Source organism: Mobula birostris, chromosome 8 (genome assembly GCF_030028105.1).
Source record: "Mobula birostris isolate sMobBir1 chromosome 8, sMobBir1.hap1, whole genome shotgun sequence".
NCBI classification, from domain to species: Eukaryota; Metazoa; Chordata; class Chondrichthyes; order Myliobatiformes; family Myliobatidae; genus Mobula; species Mobula birostris.
The window spans coordinates 94,248,950-94,268,780 of record NC_092377.1 but is presented as its reverse complement, the minus strand read 5'-3'; the positions used below and the strand labels follow the sequence as shown (position 1 = coordinate 94,268,780).

At 41.4% G+C, this 19,831-nt stretch overlaps 1 protein-coding gene across 2 annotated transcripts in view; it reads left to right on the top strand.

Annotated features, from left to right (window-relative positions):
• Positions 1-19,831, top strand: part of LOC140201498 (son of sevenless homolog 1) — a 208,225-nt gene that overhangs the window by 70,702 nt on the left and 117,692 nt on the right. For both annotated transcript variants that reach the window (XM_072265692.1, XM_072265691.1), the window contains exon 2: positions 16,948-17,073. In XM_072265692.1, the coding sequence (XP_072121793.1) occupies positions 16,948-17,073 (126 nt within the window). The remainder of the gene's footprint in view (positions 1-16,947; positions 17,074-19,831) is intronic.

Here is a 19,831-nt window from a genome sequence, read left to right as displayed (position 1 = left end):
TCTGCCTCCACCACTACCTCAGCTAATTCCAGGCACCTACCACTCTTTTAAAAACAAACGCAACAGATTGTTGGTAAGATCATCAAGGTGGCTTGTATATTCGAGCCATTTAGGTGTTTTGAAATAAGTAAGTAACTTTTCTAATCATGAAGAAATAGCAACTACTATTTGGAAAAAGAAGTTGTTGACAACTCTGAAAGCCGATGAATTGTAGCTTTGCTACAGGAAAATGAGTGGTTTCATTTACTAGAGACTGTTTCTATATAGAATAAGGAAAAGTATTAGTATAGTGGCTATTTTCATATTTCCCAGAAACTTGCCATCATTTTTAACAACAATTTACCCTCAAGACTGATCATGTCTTCCCAAAGCGCAGTAATGTTAAATTCCCCTTGAAAGCATTCATCCTTAAGCCATTTTAAAACATTAGCTTCAGATTCACGTGATAAATTCAGTTTAGTTTCTCTTTGTACTTGTGGTTGATTTTAGCTATGTTCCATATTGTAATTTTTTTGTGAAGAGACAATTAGTTAGCATGAATACTGTTGCATTTTGAATAATTGCTAGTTGGTGACAGATTTCAATTTTTAATTAACTGGTGATTAATGTAAATTGATAATTGGTAAACTGGTTTACTGTTGTCACATGTACCAAGGTATAGAGGAAAAACTTGCCTTGTTATCTTTCAATCAGGTCAACAATGCATTCAGGTAGTACAGAGTAAAACAATAACAATGCTGAATAAAGTATTATAATTACAGAGAGAGAGTGCAACACAGGTAGACAATAAGGTCCAAAGCCATAACAAGATAGATTGTGAGATTAGCTGTTCATCTTATCGTACCAGGAGAACAGTTTAATGGTCTTAGCAGTTAGAATTACGCTATCCTTGATATGTCCTTTCAGGCTTTTGTGTCCAGTGGGGGGGGGGGGGGGGCGGGGTAGAAAAGTGGATGTATCCTTTGATTATCCTGGTTGCTTTATGAGGGCCGTGAGAAGTGCAGACAGAGTCCATGGAGGGGAGACTAGGTTCCGTGATTTGCTGAGCTATCCCCACAGCTCTGCAGTTTCTTGTGGTCACAGGCAAAGCAATTGCCATGCTCACCTGGGATGCATCCAATACTTCCTATGATGCAATGATTTAAAAATTGGTGAGGGTCAAAGGGAACATGTCAAATTTCCTTAGCCTCTCGAAGAAGTAGAGGCGCTGATGAGGTTCCTTGGCCGTGGGTTACAACGGTGACCTTAAGTCCTAGGAATTTGAAGCTCTCAATCCTCTCAACCTCAGCTCCATTGATGTAAATAGGAGCATGTATACCAACCCCTCCCTAATGAGCATTTCTTTAGCTTGTAACATTTGGAGGATGAATAGTATCCATGGTCAAAGCATCACACTTCTTCTGAACATATAGCCCATCTTACTTTTGAGTGATCCTAGCCCACGTACTTCCAATGTTCACCAAAGGAAGACTAGAGGGGAGGTCAGTACAGAAAACAACAAGGTATGCAAATATGAAAACTCAAGCTAGGGAGTACACACAGCTGCATGCAGAATTTCCAACGTGCAGCACCAAGCATGCTTGCCTGGAATGGAATGGTTTGTTCACACAAAAGGAATGAACAGCATGGAATGACAGCTATCATTCCACCTAAGCTTCCTCACTTCAGCAGAGGTTGTGAACACTAGACTCATGACCTATGTGTGGAAGGTATGAAGTGAACCACAGGTTCCTATTAGTCCACAGATGCTGCTTCTCCAGATGATTTTTTTCTAAAAATCAGGTGCAGAACTTCCCAGCAAACACTGCTTTTCAGAGTTCCTTATTCATCATCATGTCATCTGTTCTTAATCTTCTCTCTCTCTCCATGTGCAACAATTCTGTGCTGCTGGTGACAAATAGAATCAAGAGTTGACCCTTGTGCTAACTGAATGTGTGTCATAGATTCAATGAGTTAATACAGCAAAGAAGCAGATTGTTTGGTCCACTGGTACATGGGACCACCGTATCCTCCCTGCTGGTCACTGTTGCCCCTGTTTGGCCCATAATCTTCCAAGCCCCCTCCCCCTGTGACCTATCCAAATGGCTGTTAAATGTTGCAATTATAACTGCCTCAACCTCTTCTGGCAGCTCATTCCAGGTACTCACAATCCTGTGTGTAAAGAAGTTACCTCTCAGGTCTCTTTTAACCTCTTCTCTTGTATATGCGTCCTGTAGTTTTGGACTCCCCAACCCTAAGGAAAAGATTATGACTGTCTTTCTTATCCATACCCCTCATGATTTTATAACCTTAATATGTCACCCCCCCCCCCCCCCCCCATTTGCCAATAAAGATTCAGCCATGGCTAACCTCTCCCTATAACTCAGGCCCTCTAATTCAGGCAGCATCCTTGTAAATCTTATCTACACCCTCTCCAGATAAACAATGTTTTTCCTATAGCTGTACACAATATTCGAAGTTCTATCTCACCAATGACTTGCCTAGCTGCTGCATAATGTTCCTACTTTTAAACTCGATGCCCTGACTGATGAAGGCCAGCTTGCTAAGCACCTTTTTCGCCACCTGTTTGCTTATGAGGCCACATTCAGTGAACTATGCACTTGTACTCCTAGGTCTCTCTGTCCTTAACGCCTCTCTGCCCTGCTATTCACTGTTTAGGTCCTACCCTAGTTTGTCTGTGCCAAACAACATTATCTCATACTTACTTAAGTTGAAATACTTTATCATTCCTCAGCCTATTTCCCCAAATGATCAAGATCCCTTTGCAAATACACTATTGCAAGGACCCCTGAATTGGCATCATTAGCATAATGGTGCCATGTACATTCATGTCCGTATCAGTTACATAAGTAGTAATTAAGACTTACCAACACCAAACCCTGGGGGATTCATTAGTCACAGTCCTCCATTCAGAGCATTGACTTTGAGCCACCACCCACTGCAACCTATTAATCTGTCATTTTAGCTCCCCTGAATCCTGAGATTTAACTGTTCAGATTAACCTGCCATGCGGGACCTTATCAATGGCCTTACTGAAGTTTGTATACACAACATCCACTGTGGTACCTTCATCTATCCCCTTAGTTACTTCTTTGGAAAAACTCCAAAAGATTTGCAGATTTCACCTCCCATGCATAAAACCATGCTGACTATTCCTGATCAGGCGTTGATTATCCAAGTGATGATAAATTTTGTGCCTCAGAATTTCTTCCAGTGGCCTGTAGTTCCCTGGTCTGTCGTTCTTTAACAGTGGAACAACATTAGTCATTCTCCAGTCTTCTACAACTTCACCAGTGGCTAATCGCGAAGCAAATAGCTCTACGAGGCCTCCTGTGATTTCCTCTCTGGACTCCCACAAGATCCAGGGTGTACTTGGTTAGTCCTTGGGGATTTGGTCACCTTACTTCAAGGCTACACTCCACAGCCAATGTCACACGTCATTACCCTGCTATTCACTGAATCTCAAGGAAGCTGTGTGTGAGGGATAGTCTGCGTGCCTGTCATACAATGCACAACTACTTTTGCTTTTATATACACAGTACATTTCAGTAAATGTAAGTTGATGGAGACCAGTTTGTATTCACCATCTTAATTTTAAATTTTGATTTAAAAGTAGAAATCAAAACTAATTAAACTTCTTATGTCTTTTGGCAATTAGAAATTCAAAGCATTCTAATTATCGAAACTTGGGGAGAAAAATGTAAAGAAATGCTGTAGTTTTCTTCTTCCTGGTTTGATATATTCAAATAAATTAAAATGCAAAAACAAAGTGATCTAACGGGACAAAGCCTGAATGATGAATTTAATGAACACTCACAGTCTGCTGTTGAAGGAAGATTAATCACTGGATAGTTCAAAGGAGCAGGAAAGGTTAGATACAAGAGCAAAAGGCAGAAGGAAAAGGAATGGAGTATGTTAAGTGCTGTGGGTTTGTGAAGAGCATGTGATGCAGAAGGCAATGAAGGCCATATGCCTTCCATTAGCTTTGGAAAATACAGCCTGCAGCTATTATTTCCTCAAGGCATACTGCCATACAACATCATATTAGAGTAGACCAATTCCCACCTGAAAGAAAATAGTAAAAGACAGAAGAGAGAAGGAGGGAAATAGAATATATTCTACAACATGAAAATGATCTTATTCTGTAATAGATGCAAGTATCATGTCATTTGATGCTTTTATCTGAGGAGGGATGCCGCCCTGGAGATTTCTAACTAGTGAGTGTTTTCTTTTGAGACAATTAAATAATTCTCTAAATAATGACAAGTTGGTGCAGTTACTTTTTTTTTGCAATTACAATAAGGAAAATAAAGAAATATATTTTCCAGGCTGCTTGTCATCAGAAATAATGTTTTTTTTTCAAGTATGGCAAGCTCAAGGGTCCCCCCTCACCCCCACAGGTCTTGAAAATTCGCTGTTAATTCCATTCATTTCTGCTTACTTGCAAGTGCCTCTACCTTGTCTGGCTACACATTGATTTTGCTTCAATTTGACTCCTTGTATTTTGGAGGATTTTAAAAAAAGTGTGAGAAGGAATTGGGTACATTTGTAAGAAAATATAATTACTTGTAAATAGTCATTTTAGTTTTAAGCAATGGTTACTAGGATTGCATAAATCAGCTCTGATATAGGTTAAAATTCTTAGAACATCATGTAATAATACACATTTGTGGCCTTGACAATTGTGTACACTAGGCAAACTTATATTGTGAAGTAAGTCCTGATATGGGGTTTCAACCCAAAGCGTTGACTGACTATCCATTTGGCTCTACAGATGCTACTTGACCCACTGAGTTTCTCCAGCAATCTTTTTGGTATCATGAAGCAATACATCCTGCTTATTGTTCTGTTAGCACTCCCTTTGCACTTTCTTACTGGTAAATTTTATTTTGACTGTCTAGTATGCATAAAATAATTCTCCATTTGATTACAGTATTGCAATGCTTAATTATTTGGATTAAAATTATTTGTTTAAAATTAAATAGTTAATTCTCTTTGCTTGTCTGATTGGAACTGAAACTGGTCAGCATGTTAAATCGACAAGAACTCTGAAATAAATAGCAATTATGCTCCTGAGTAACCAAAACATGCCAATTAATGAAGCTCTGCTAATAGGTGTCATCTCAGAATCAGGTTTATTATCAGGGGCATGCGGCGTGAAATTTGTTAACTTAGCAGCAGCAGTTCAAAGCAATAAATAATATAGAAGGGGAAATAAATAAAAACAATAATAAATAAGTAAATCAATTACAGTATACATATATTGACCAGATTAAAAAACATGCAAACATCGGAAAAACTGTATATTAAAAAAGTGAGGTAGTGCCCAAGGGTTCAATGTCCATTTAGGAATCGGATGGCAGAGGGGAAGAAGCTGTTCCTGAATTGCTGAGTGTGTGCCTGCAGGCTTCTGTACCTCCTACCAGATGGTAACAGTGAGAAAAGGGCATGTCCTGTGTGCCGAAGGTCCTTAATAATAAACACTGCCTTTCTGAGACACCGCTCCCTAAAAATATCCTGGGTACTTTGTAGGCTAGTACCCAAGATGGAGATGACTAGATTTACAACCTTCTGCAGCTTCTTTCAGTCCTGTGCAGTAGCCCCCATACCACTCAGTGATGCAGCCTGTCAGAATGCTCTCCACGGTACATCTATAGAAGCTTTTGAATGTATTTGTTGACATGCCAAATCTCTTCAAACTCCTAATGAAGTATAGCCGCTGTCTTGTTTTCTTTATAACTACATAGATTATGTTGGGACGAGGTTAGATCCTCAGAGATCTTGATACCCAGGAGCTTGAAGCTGCTCACTCTCTCTACTTCTGATCCGTCTATGAGGATTGGTATGCGTTCCTTCATATTGCCCTTCCTGAAGTCCACAATCAGCTCTTTTGTCTTACTGATGTTGAGTGCCAGGTTGTTGCTGCGACACCACTCCACTAGTTGGCATATCTCACTCCTGTATGTCCTCTCATCACCACCTGAGATTCTACCAACAATGGTTGTATCATCAGCAAATTTATAGATGGTATTTGAGCTGTGCCTAGCCACATAGTCGTGTGTATATAGAGAGTAAAGCAGTGGGCTAAGCACACACCCCTGAGGTGTGCCAGTGTTGGTCAGCAAGGAGGATATGTTAACACCAATCTGCACAGATTGTGGTCTTCCAGTTGGGAAGTCGAGGATCCAATTGCAGAGGGAGGTATAGAGGCCCAGGTTCTGCAACTTCTCAATCAGGATTGGGGAATTATGGTAATGAATGCTGAGTTAGAGTCGATAAACAGCATCCTGACATAGGTCCTAACTGCCTAACTGGCATCCTAACTGCTGACGGGACATCAACCGTCTTGACTTCACCACACCTTGTTCCCATTCCAACCTCACTCCTTCTGAACGCTCTGCTCTCCACTCCCTCCACACCAATCCTAACCTTACTATAAAACCCGCCGATAAGGGGGGGTGCTGTTGTAGTCTGGCGTACTGACCTCTAACTTGCCGAGGCACAGCGACAACTCGTGGATACCTCCTCTTATCTACCCCTTGATCATGACCCCACTAAGGAGCACCAGGCCATTGTCTCCCACACTATCACCAGCTTTATCCGCTCAGGGGATCTCCCATCCACTGCTACCAACCTTATAGTTCCCACACCCCGCACTTCCTGTTTCTACTTCCTACCCAAGATCCACAAACCTGCCTGTCCAGGTAGACCCATTGTCTCAGCTTGCTCCTGCCCCACTGAACTCATTTCTGCATACCTCGACACTGTTTTATCCCCCCTTGTCAATCCCTTCCTACATATGTTCGTGCTTCTCACGCTTTGAAATTTTTTGATGATTTTAAGTTCCCTGGCCCCCACCGCTTTATTTCCACCATGGATGTCCAGTCCCGATATACTTCCATCCCCCACCAGAAAGGTCTCAAAGCTCTCCGCTTCTTTTTGGATTCTAGACCCAACCAGTTCCCCTCTACCACCACTCTGCTCTGTCTAGCGGATTTAGTCCTTACTGTTAATAATTTCTCCTTTCGCTCCTCCCACTTCCTCCAATCTAAAGGTGTAGCCATGGGCACCCATATGGGTCCCTGCTATGCCTGCCTTTTTGTTGGCTTTGTGGGACAATCCATGTTCCAAACCTATACTGATATCTATCCCCCACTTTTCCTTCGCTACATCGACGACTGCATTGGCGCTGCTTCCCGCATGCATGCTGAGCTCATTGACTTCGTTAACTTTGCCTCCAACTTTCACCCTGCCCTCAAGTTTACCTGGTCCTTTTCCGACACCTCACTCCCCTTTCTAGATCTTTCTGTCTCAAGCTGTCTCCAGAGATAAGGTACTGATGTCTACTATAAGCCTACGGACTCTCACAGCTACCTGGGCTATTCCTCTTCTCGCAAATGCCATCCTCTTCTGGCAATTCCTCCGTCTCCGCCGCATCTGCTCTAAGGATGAGGCTTTTCATTTCAGGACGAAGGAGATGTCCTCCTTTTTTAAGGAAAGGGGCTTCCCTTCCTCCACCATCAACTCTGCTCTCAAACGCATCTCTCCCATTTCACGCACATCTGCTCTCACCCCATCCTCCTGCCACCACACTAGAAATAGGGTTCCCCTTGTCCTCACCTACCACCCCACCAGCCTCCGGGTCCAACATATAATTCTCCACAACTTCTGCCACTTCCAACAGGATCCCACCACTAAGCACATCTTTCTTTCCCTCCCCTCCCCCCTGCTTTCCGCAGGAATCGCTCCCTATGCAACTCCCTTGTCCATTCGTTTCCCCCCCCCCCCATCCCTCCCCACCGATCTCCCTCCCGGCACTTATCCTTGTAAGCGGAACAAGTGCTACACACGCCCTTACACTTCCTCCCTCACTACCATTCAGGGCCCCAGACAGTCCTTCCAGATGAGGCGACACTTTACCCCTTAGTTGGCTGGGGTGATATACTGCGTCTGGTGCTCCCGATGTGGCATCCTATATATTGGCGAGACCCGACACAGACTGGGAGACCATTTCGCTGAACACCTACGCTCTGTCCGCCAGAGAAAGCAGGATCTCCCAGTGGCCACACATTTTAATTCCACATCCCATTCCTATTCTGATATGTCTATCCACAGTCTCCTCTACTGTAAAGATGAAGCCACACTCAGGTTGGAGGAACACCTTATAATTCTGTCTGGGTAGCCTCCAACCTGATGGCATGAACATTGATTTCTCTAACTTCCATTAATGCCCCACCTCTCCCTCGTACCCCATCCGTTATTTATTTATATATAATATGTATATATGTGTGTGTGTATATATGTGTATGTGTGTGTGTGTGTGTATGTGTATATATATATATATATATATTTATATGTATGTACATATGTATTTTTCTCCCTCTGTCCCTCTCACTATACTCCTTGCCCATCCTCTGGGCTGTCCTCCCCCCCCCCCCCCCACACACCTTTCTTTCTCCCTGGGCCTCCCATCCCATGATCCTCTCATATCCCTTTTGCCAATCACCTGTCCAGCTCTTGGCTCCATCCCTCCCCCTCCTGTCTTCTCCTATCATTTCGGATCTCCCCCTCCTCCTCCCACTTTCAAATCTCTTACTAGCTCTTCTTTCAGTTAGTCCTGATGAAGGGTCTCGGCCCAAAACGTCAACTGTACCTCTTCCTATAGATGCTGCCTGACTGCTGCGTTCACCAGCAACTTTTATGTGTGTTCCTGACATAGGTGTTTATGTTGTCCAGGTGGTCTAAAGCTGTGTGGGGAGCCATTGAGATTGCGTCTGCCGTTGACCTATTGTGGCGATAGGCAAATTGTAATGGATCCGGGTCCTTGCGAGGCAGGAGTTCAGTCTAGTCATGACCAACCTCTCAAAGCGTTTCATCACTGTCAATGTGAGTGCTACCGGGCGATAGTCATTTAGGCAGCTCATGTTATTCCTCTTAGGCACTGATATAATTGTTGCCTTTTTGAAGCAAGTGGGAACTTCCGCCCGTAGCAGTGATAGGTTGAAAGTGTCCTTGAATATTTCCACTAGTTGGTTGGCACAGGTTTCCAGAGCCTTACCAGGTACTCCATCTGGACCTTCTGCCTTGCAAGGGTTCACTCTCTTTAAAGACAGCTTAACATCGGCCTCTGAGACGGAGATTACAGGGGCATCGGGTGCAGCAGGGATCTTCACAGCTGTAGTTGTGTTCTCCCTTTCAAGGTGGCATAGAAGGCGTTGAGTTCATCTGGTAGTGAAGCATCGCTGCCATTTATGCTATTCATTTGAAGCTGGACCTGTAGTTGATGGTGTTGCCAAAGATTTATTGCAGTTGTCACCTGGCAGATGAGATGCCTGATTTGGGAGATTATGTTGGAGTGGGCCAGGCAAGTAACTGTAATACATTTTGTAGATGGTATAATCATGGTGTGCAGATGATGGAGTGAATTAATGTTTAACTTTGTGGTAAGGTGCTGATCCATTAGGCTATTTTGTTCTGTGTGATCAAACATTTCTGAATGGGCCATTCAGCCTGTTACATTAGTACATTAGTGCTGATCAGTTCCCATATGCCTTGCCTATTCGTGTGTCAGTCTAAATGCCTCTTAAACATGGTGATTCTATCTGTCTGCATCACTTCCAATGTCAGTGTTCCAGATTATCAACCACTCTGGAAAAGGTTTCTCCTTTATCATCCCATTTACAGTGATGAAGTGCTTTGAGAGAATAGTTATGGCTGGAATTAACTCCTGTCTCAGCAAGCACCTGGACCCACTGCAGTTTGTCTATTGCCACAATAGGTCTACAACCAATGTGACCTCATTGGTTCTTCATATGGCCTTGGATCACCTGGACAATACAAATACCTATGTCAGGATGCTTTTTATTGACTACAGCTCAGCATTTAACACAATATTTCCTACAGTTATGATCAAAAAGCTTCAGAACCTGGGCCTCTGTACCTTCCTCTGCAACTGGATCCTCTGCTTCCTAACCGGAAGACCCCAATGTGTGTAGGTCGGAAATAACATCTCTCCTCACTGACAATCAACACTAGCCTATATCAGGGATGTATGCTTAGCTCACTGCTCTAGTCTCTTTTCCCCCATGACTGTATGGCTAGGCACACCTTAAATGCCATCGAGAAATTTGCTGACAATACAACCGTTGTTGGCAGAATTTCAGATGGTGATAAGAGGAAATATCGGAGTGAAGTATATCAGCTAGTTGAGTGGTGTCACAGGAACAACCTTGCACTCTGTCAGTAAGACCAAACAGCTGATTATGGACTTCAGAAAGGGTAGGATGAGAGAACACACACCAGTCTTTGTAGAGAGATCAGAAGTGCAAAGAGTGAGCAATTTCAAGTTCTTGAGTGTCAAAGTCCCTGTGGATCTAACCTGGACCCAACATAGAGATGCAGCTACAAAGAAGGCACGACAGTGGCTATGTTTCATTAGGAGTTTGAAGTGATTTGGTATGTCACCAAAAACACTTACAAATTCCTACAAATGTACCATGGAGAGCATTCTAACTGGCTGCATCACCATCTGGTGTGGGGGTGGGGGGGGTAGGCTACTACACTAGATTGAAATAAACTGCACAGAGTTGTAAACTTAGTCAGCTCCATCATGAGCACTAGCCTCTGTAGCATCCAGGACAAGTTCAAGGAGTGATGCCTCAAAGGAGTCAGCCCTTGTTCTCATTGCTGCCATCAGGAAGGAAGTACAGAAGCATGAAGGCACACATTCAAGTACTCAGGAACACACAGAAAATACTGGAGGAACTCAGCAGGCCAGGCAGCATCTATGGAAAAAAAAGTACAGTTGATGTTTTGGGCTGAAGTGTCAACTGTACTTTTTTCCCTAGATGTCGCTTAGCCTGCTGAATTCCTGCAGCATTTTCTGTGTGTTGCTTGAATTTCCAGCATCTACAGATTTTCTCATTTGTGATTCGGGAATATAGTCATTTTCCCACAGAGGGGATGCTTGAAAAAAAAGGTATCTCTTTAAGATCAGATGCAAGACAGTTAAAAGGGATATCAGGAGCAGCATCTTCACACAAAGCGTTCAAAAATCAAAGTACTTTGAACACGAAGAGCGGTGCATATTTGAAATGAGCTGCCAGCAATAGTGGTTGGGGGGAGCACACTTTACATTTAAAAGCCCTCTAGGTAAGTACATGGATGAGTGGTTTAAAATGCTATGGGCCAAATGCAGACTGATGGGAGGAGCTCACTGGGTTGTAATGGGGGCAAAGGACCTATTTCCATGCTGTTAAACTCGGACTTGATACCTCTTGCATTCATATCCAAGTTGTCAATGTGCCTCACAAACAACAAAGGTCCTCGCACTATTCTTTAGTTACACCACTAGTCACAGACTCCCAATTAGAAAAGCTTCCCTCCACCTCTTGTAGAATAGGATTCTCCAAAGTAAATGGCAGGATACTTGGTAGTGTGGAGGAGCAGTGTGTCCAGTTCTGGTCACCTCACTATAGGAAGGATGTGGAAGCATCGGAAAGGGTACGGAGGAGATTTACCAGGATGCTGGCTGGTTTAGAGAGTATGCATTATGATCAGAGATTAAGGGAGCTTGGGCTTTACTCTTTGGAGAGAAGGAGGATGAGAGGAGACATGATAGAGGTGTACAAGATATTAAGAGGAATAGATAGAGTGGATAGCCAGCGCCTCTTCCCCAGGGCACCACTGCTCAATACAAGAGGACATGGCTTTAAGGTAAGGGGTGGGAAGTTCAAGGGGGATATTAGGGGAAGGTTTTTTACTCAGAGTGGTTGGTGTGTGGAATGTACTACCTGAGTCAGTGGTGGAGGCAGATACACTAGTGAAATTTGAGAGACTACTAGACAGGTATATGGAGGAATTTAAAGTGGGTGTTATATGGGAGGCAGGGTTTAGGGGTCGGCACAACATTGTGGGCTGAAGGACCTGTATTGTGCTGTACTATTCTATGTTCTATATTTCATGCACCCTTTATATCCAAGGTCTCATTTGCTTACAGTTGCTTGTAATGTGCTTCCCTTTTTTAATCAAATCTTCAATATACTTTGTTATCTGTGGTTTCCTCAGCATGCCATCTTTGCATTTCCCAGTGCTTTGATCGGTTCTGAGTACCATACATTCCAGTTTAAAGAGAGTGCAGTGTAGACAGTACCAGTGGTTGGCATTGTTCTATTCTAAGATTGGAATTCAGATTAAGTTGTAGAATTAAGCTATTGAAAGATACTGATAGGTTTATAACTCTTAATTGGGTATTTAGAATGACAGGACATCAAAAAATTCAAGTTCAGCTTTATGCTAAAGATGAGACTATTTGGAATTCTTGCTCAAATACTTCAGTGTTGAGCACATTATTGTAGAGATTCTTAGAGACATGATTTATGAGTATTTGGAGAAGCATAGTATGATTAGGGATAGTCAGCATGGCTTTGTGATGGGTTGGCCATGCTTCAAAAGCCTGCTTGACTTCTTTGAGGAATGGACAAAGCACATCAATGAAGGTAGAGCAGTGGATATGCCCCCTTCCTGAAAGAGCCTACGAAGGGGACATTTGATAAGATTCCCCTTGGTAGCCTCTTTCAGAAAGGGAGCATAGGATCCAGAGAAACTTGGTTATGTGGTTACAAAATTGATTTGGCCATTGAAGGTAATATACAGAGAGTATTCTGCTTGGAGATCAGTAAACAACATGTTCCACAGGGATCTGTTCGGGGACTCCTGCTCTTTGTTGTTTTTTATAAACTACTTAGGTGAGGAAGTAGAAGAGTAGATTGGTTTGCAGATGACATAAAGGTTGGTGGAGTCGTGGATAGAATGGAGGATTGTTGTAGTTTGCAACAGGACATTGGCAGAATGCACAACTGGGCTCAGAAGTGGCAAGTGGAGTTCAACCCAGAAAATTGTGAAATGATTCATTTTGGAAGGTTGAATTTGAAGGCAGAATACAACGGTAATGAAAGGATTCTTGTTGATGGGGAGGAGCAGAAAGATCTCGGGATCCGCATCCATGGATCTCTAAGTTGATATGCAAATTGACAGGGTGGTTAAGAAGGTGTATGGTGTGTTGGCCTTTGGTAGTCAGGGATTGAGTTCAAGAGCCACAAGTAATGTTTCAGCTTTATAAAACTCTGGTTAGACTTCACTTATGTTCCATTCTGGTCGCCTCATTATAGGAAAGATTTGGAATGTTTGGAGAGGGTGCAGAGGATGCTGCCTTGACTAGCGAGCATGTCTTATGAAGATAGGTTGAGTGAGTTAGGGATTTTCTCTTTGGAGCGAAAGAGGATGGGAAGTGACTTGATAGAGGTATACAAGATGATGAGAGACATAGATAGCATGGATAGCCAGAGACTATTTGCCAGGGTGGAAATGGCTAATGCAAGGGGACATGATTTTAAGTGATCGAAGGAAAGTATAGGGAGGATGTCAGAGAAGTTTTTCTTACACAGAGTGTGGTAGGTGCATGGAATGGCCTTTTTTTTGGCTGGTGATAGAGGCAGGCACGTTAGGGGCATTTAGGAAATACTTAAATAGGCACACGGATGATAGAAAAATAGTGCATTATAGAGGAGGGAAGGGTTAGCTTGGTTTTAAAATAGGTTAAAAGGTTGACACAACATTTTAAGCCAAAAGGTCTGTACAGTGCTGTTTTGTTTTTTGTAACATTGTGCAGCAACAACTAAGGCAGGGTTTGTACCAGTTGAAGCAAATCTTATTGGATGAACCTTCTGGGTTGAGCAGCTTCTATGAGAGATAAAGAATTGCTGACTTTTTGGGTCAAAACCCTGTGAAAAGGCACCCAGCATAGCAATGCCCAGAACCTGCGAGAGCAGAGGTTCACACATCACAGAGAACCCAAATTAGTGCTTTTGTTCCTGGAAATGTTCCCTGAACCTGAAGCAAGATGCCAGAGAATTATACCATATCTGATTTTTAAAAAGCATCAAAATGTTAATGGCATTATTGACACCTAGTGGTCAAGATTATACTCAGCAGTTTCTTTTAATACAGCACCATTAATGCACTGGTATTGGCAAAGTTCATTACGTTAACAATATATAACAGAGATTTTTCACAGAAAATTATTTGTAACCAGACATGCATTGTAAGATTGGAAGGCCCCTGATTATGATTTAAGGACAATCAAGAGAAATAGAAAATGCAGCATAGAAAATTTGAGTCAGTCACAAATGCCATATGCTGCTTTTATGCTCTTTGAATTCTTCTCTACTTCATTAACCACATTAGGATCTCATTTTTATATCACTCCTGTAAAAATCAATATTTATTTGCTCTAATACCTCAATCGCACCTTGTCTAAAAGTTTCTATTCTCTAATCACTGCCTGGTTTTGAAAGGTTTATTTAATTTTGCTTACTTTGTATTTATAGTGACAATTTGATGGGAAACCAGCTGTGGAATTGCACACAAGTAAAAGCTTCTCACTGTATCTTGGTACATGTAACAACAGTAAAAGAATAATAATACTGTTAAGGACCTCAACTACTGAAAATATTTTCTGTCTGCCTCATCAGTTCTCCTAGTGCTTTTAAAACTTCAAATTATCACTTAACTTCCTAAGTTCCAAGGAATAAAACTCTAGTTTAGATTCAGATTCAGTTTTTCAGATTCACATGTACATCAAAACATACAGTGAAATGCATTTTCTCCGTTAACTAATACCACCTAGGGGTACACTGGGGGCGGCCCGCAAGTATTGCTATACATTCCGGTGCCAACATAGCATGCTCACAATATTCAGCAGGGCTACACAAGCAACAACTACAATACAGAATAACAGAAAAACAAGCCCCATACCTCCCACTCAATCACTCACACACAATGACAGTCTTAGTGTCAAAAGTGGTCCAAATGAATCTGTAGCAAAGGTGATAAAACTGAGGAGTTTCACATGATTATAGGAAGCAGCACCAATGCAGTTAATATAATGGTGAAAGAGTTATGGAGAGGTGCCAGAGTAGGTTTGAGATAAAGATGGTTACATGTAGCCAATGAAAAGACAGTTGTAGTTGCAGCCCATGCAAGAGCCCATGCTCAAGAAAGAAGCAGAGGGCCCTAAATCCTTCCTGCTGGGGGAAATGGAAATGTATAAAGACTAGCAACACACATCAAAGTTGCTGGTGAACGCAGCAGGCCAGGCAGCATCTGTAGGAAGAGGCGCAGTCGACGTTTCAGGCCGAGACCCTTCGTCAGGACTAGACTAGATGCCCATGGGATGTTGGTGCCAAAGAAATTGAAAGTGATCAGAATGCTTGAGAGCACAAGAAGTGTCCTGATGCAGGTGGAAAGGGAGGACTAGACGAAAGTAGATGGGATAAGTCAAAGAAGGAAGAGAGGGGCATGAGGAGACATGTGAATATTCAGAGATTAGTAATGGATAAGCTGGAATATGATTTCATAATTAAGGGTGTAGAATAAGGGGCTCTGGGTTTAAACTAAGGGTTTATTTAGTGCTGCTAAATTATTTTCACACACACTTTGATTATTGCATTGAATTGACTTTTAAATTAAGAAATGCAATATATGTGCAATACAATACCAAATTCTTTCTTCTTGAGCAATCACATTTTAGGATTTCTGTTAATAGGAAGAGGTCTTTGGTAGAATTCATCCTAAAAATATAATAGTTGCGTTAAGCTTAGCTCTGAATAGTCTTGAATTCCTGCAAATCTGTGAAATGTAGACTAGACTCAAATAGAGATCAAGATTCCATTTCAGTGATTTGCATTTCTTCTTGGATATTGGCTCTGCATCAATTCCTCAGTAGAAGCCGGGTAAAGGTCACGACTAAGTTAAGCAGGTGGATTCCACTTCTGATTGAATGTACTTCTACCAAAAATTTGCACTGAAATCAGACAGTGGAAAGACAGGTATTTGCAGAGAATGGGTGCTCATCCAGGGTTGAATGGCAGACTTGTAGAAATATGTCCTGTTTAAGTTGAGTAAAATTATTACCAGATGTTGGGAGGGTTTTTGTAGTAATTGAAGATCATGAATAAATGGAAAGGGTTGATTGAAGCAATCTGATTGAACATACATGACCTTTAATGTTCACATTCAGTGAAGTAAAAGGAATTAGGTAATTCAGTTAAACGTTGTGTATGCTTGATGTGCCTTATGAATGATTGCATTAGTACTTACTGTAAAGATAAGAATATCCAATTCAAGTCATGCAATAGCACTATGACGTTCCAGATGATCCTCTTCTGCAAATCGATAATATCAGTCAAGTCAACTCCCAGAATAATTAGGCATACAAACAGCATTTGAACTGTGGATTGACTTTATTACTTACATCCTTCACATACATAAGGAGTAAAAATCTTTATGTTATGTCTCCGTCTAAATGTGCAATTTATAGTAATTTGTACTAAATAGTATGTACAACAGGACCGTCAATGTAGCATAGAAATGCAATTATCAGCGTGAATTAATCAGTTTGATGGCCTGGTGGAAGAAGCTGTCCCGGAGCCTGTTGGTCCTGGCTTTTATGCTGCGGTGCCATTTCCCAGATGGTAGCAGCTGGAACAGTTTATGGTTGGGATGACTTGGGTCTCCGATGATCCTTTGGGCTCTTTTTACACACCTATCTCTGTTTAATTGTTAATGAAGCCAGTGGACCTGTAACATATCCAAAGCTGAACCAAATTTGTCATGGGAGAGAACTTGACCTTTCTGGATGGATGAATGTAGATGAGCCAAATAGGTGACCATATTTAGAATATATCAACTTTTTTTGGTTAGAGTTGAATATACTGCCAATCAAAAATATACAGCTCAGAATACCATAAAATATTGCATATGGAAATAACTTTTTTAGTCGGGTATTTGAAGTATTACTTGGGAAATTTAAAAATTATGAAATGTGTATTTATTAATTGTTTTGTTTGGGTTTTAATTGTAAGTTGCTTTTCCATTTGCTGTTGACAGGTTCAACAACAAGTACATCCCAAGCTTAAATCTACTGAGGATGCTTTGCAATATATTGAAGAGCTAATTCTACAGCTGTTAAGCATGCTGTGTCTGGTTCAGCCCCGCAGTGTTCCAGATGTGGAGGTAAGCTGAAATAAAACTAAATTATAGAACTAAATTACAGCAAAAGAGTTCGAACCAATTGTTTAATGACACTTAGTTGCTTAACAAGGACATATCCTAACCGAGACAATAAACCTGTCATAACAAGCCTTTCTGGATTATCTTAATACTTCAGCACTTACTTTCATAATGTCTTTTGTTCAAGCTGATCCTCTTCCCATTGTTCCTTTCCTTCCCATCTGTCTTAATCAAGCCTGCATTTCTTGTCCGTATCAAGGTACTTCTGTGTCTGAATTTTTTTCTGATTCTGTAGTTTTCATACCCTCAAGTTACACACTTATAATCTACAGCACACACGCACCAAGGAAATTATAGTTAAACCCACTGGGAAAAAAGCAATTCTGGATTGGGTGTTGTGTAATGTACCAGATTTGATTTGGGAACTTAAAAGTAAAAGAACCCTGAGGAGGCAGTGCTCATAATCACTGATGATAGAATTCACCCTATAGCTTGAGAGGAAGAAACTAAAATCAGTAGAGTAAAGGGAACTAAAGAGACAAAGAGGAGCTGGCCAAAGTTGATTGGAAATGGATAGTAGCAGGGATGATAGCATAGCAGCAGTTGCTCCAGTTCCTGGGACCAATTATGGAAGGCATAGGATCAGTTCATTCCAAAGAAGCAGCATTCTAAAGGGAGGATGAGGCAACCATGGCTGACAAGGCAAGACAAAGACAGCATAAAAGCAAAACAGAGAGCATACGATATAGCAAAAATTAATGGGAAGGTAGAGGATTGGGAAGCTTATAGCAACTAACAGAAAGCAACTTAAAAAACAATAAGGAGAGAAATTATGAAATAGGAAGTTAAGCTAGCCAATAATATAAAAGAGGTTACCAAAGTTTTTTTTCAGATATATAAAAAGTAAAAGAGAGTCAAGAGTGAATGTCGGAATAGTGGGAAATGATGCTGGAAAAATGAAGGGGAACAGAGAAATGGTGGACGAACTGTAGGTATTTTGCATCAGTCTCCATTGTGGAAGACACCAGCAATATACCATAAATTCGAGAGTGTCAGGAGGCAGAAGTGAGTATAGTCGCTATTACTAAGGAGAAGGTACTTGCTGAAAGGTCTGAATGTAGATAATCACCTAGACCAGATGGACTTCACCCTAGGGTTCTGAAAGGGGTTCAGAAGTTGGCAAGATGTTGGAGTCCATTATTAAGGATGCGGTTTCGAGGTACTTGAAGGCACATGATAAAATACGGTGGTGCTAGAAAGTTTGTGAATGCTGTAGAATTTTCTCTATTTTGGCATAAGTATGACATAAAATGTGATTGGATCTTCATGCAAGTCCTGAAACTAGATAAAGAGAACCCAATGAAATAAATAACACAAAAAAATTATATTTATTCATTTATTTTTTTGAGAAAAATGATCCAATATTACATGTATTTGTTGGAAAAAGTATGTGAATCTTTGCTTTCGGTAGCTGGTGTGACCCCCTTGTATGGCAATAACTTCAACCAAATATTTCCGGTAACTGTTGATCAGTCCTGCACATTGACTTGAAGGAATTTTAGCCATTCCTCCTGAAAAAAACTGCTTCAACTCTGGGATATCGGTGGGCTTCTTTGCATGAACTGCTTGCTTCAGGTCCTTCCACAACATTTCTATAGAATTAAGGTCAGGACTTTGCCTCAGCCATACCAAAACATGAATTTTCTTCTTTTTAAATCATTCTGTTGTTATTTATTATTGTCTTTCAGATCATTGCTCTGTTGCATTATCCAACTTCTATTAATCTTCATGTAACAGACTGCTACACTGATATTCTCCTGTAAAATGTCATGATACGATTTTGTATTCATTATTCCCTCAATGATTGCAAGCTGTCCAGGCCTGGGGGCAACAAAACAGCTCTAAAAGATGATGCTCCTTCCACCATGCTTCTCAGTTGGGATGAGGTTTTGGTGTTGGTGTGTAGTGCCCTTTTTCCTCCAAACGTAGCAATATACATTTCTGCCAGAAAGTTCAACTTTTGCCTCATCTGTCCACAGAACATTGTCCTAGATGCATTGTAGAACATCTAGGTGGTCTTTGGCAAACTTGAGTCATGCATCAATGTTGTTTTTTAGAGAGCAGTGGTTTCCTCTGTGGTGTCCTTCCATGAACACTATTCTTGTTCAGTGTTTTTCTTATAGTGGACACATGAATAGCGACTTCAGCAAGTTCTAGGGATTTCTATTACCCTTGGGTTCTTTCTCATCTCCTTCAGCATTGCATGTTGTGCTCTTGGTGTGATCTTTGCAGGATGTCCGCTCCTAGGGAGAGTAGCAGCAGTACTGTTTCCTCCATTTGTGCATATTTTCTCTTACTGTGGACTGATGAACACTCAAGTCTTTTGAAATGCTTTTGTAGCCTTTTCCAGCTTCATGCATCTCTACAATTTTTCTTCTAAGGTTCTCTGAAAGTTGGTTTGATTGAGGCAGGGTGCACACAAAAAGATCTTTCTTGAGAAGAGCAGGCTCTGTCAGTAACCTGACTTTTTGTCTTTTTTATGGGGTAGGGCACCTCTACAACTCACATCTCCAATCTCATCTCATTGATTGGAATACCTGACTCCAAATAGCTTTTGTAGAAGGCATTACCCCCAAGGTTTACCTATTCTTTCTAACAAATACATGTAATATTAGATTGTATTTATTTAATTGGGTTCTCTTTATGTAGTTTTAGGACTTGCATGAAGATCTGATCACATTTTAGTTCATATTTATGCAGA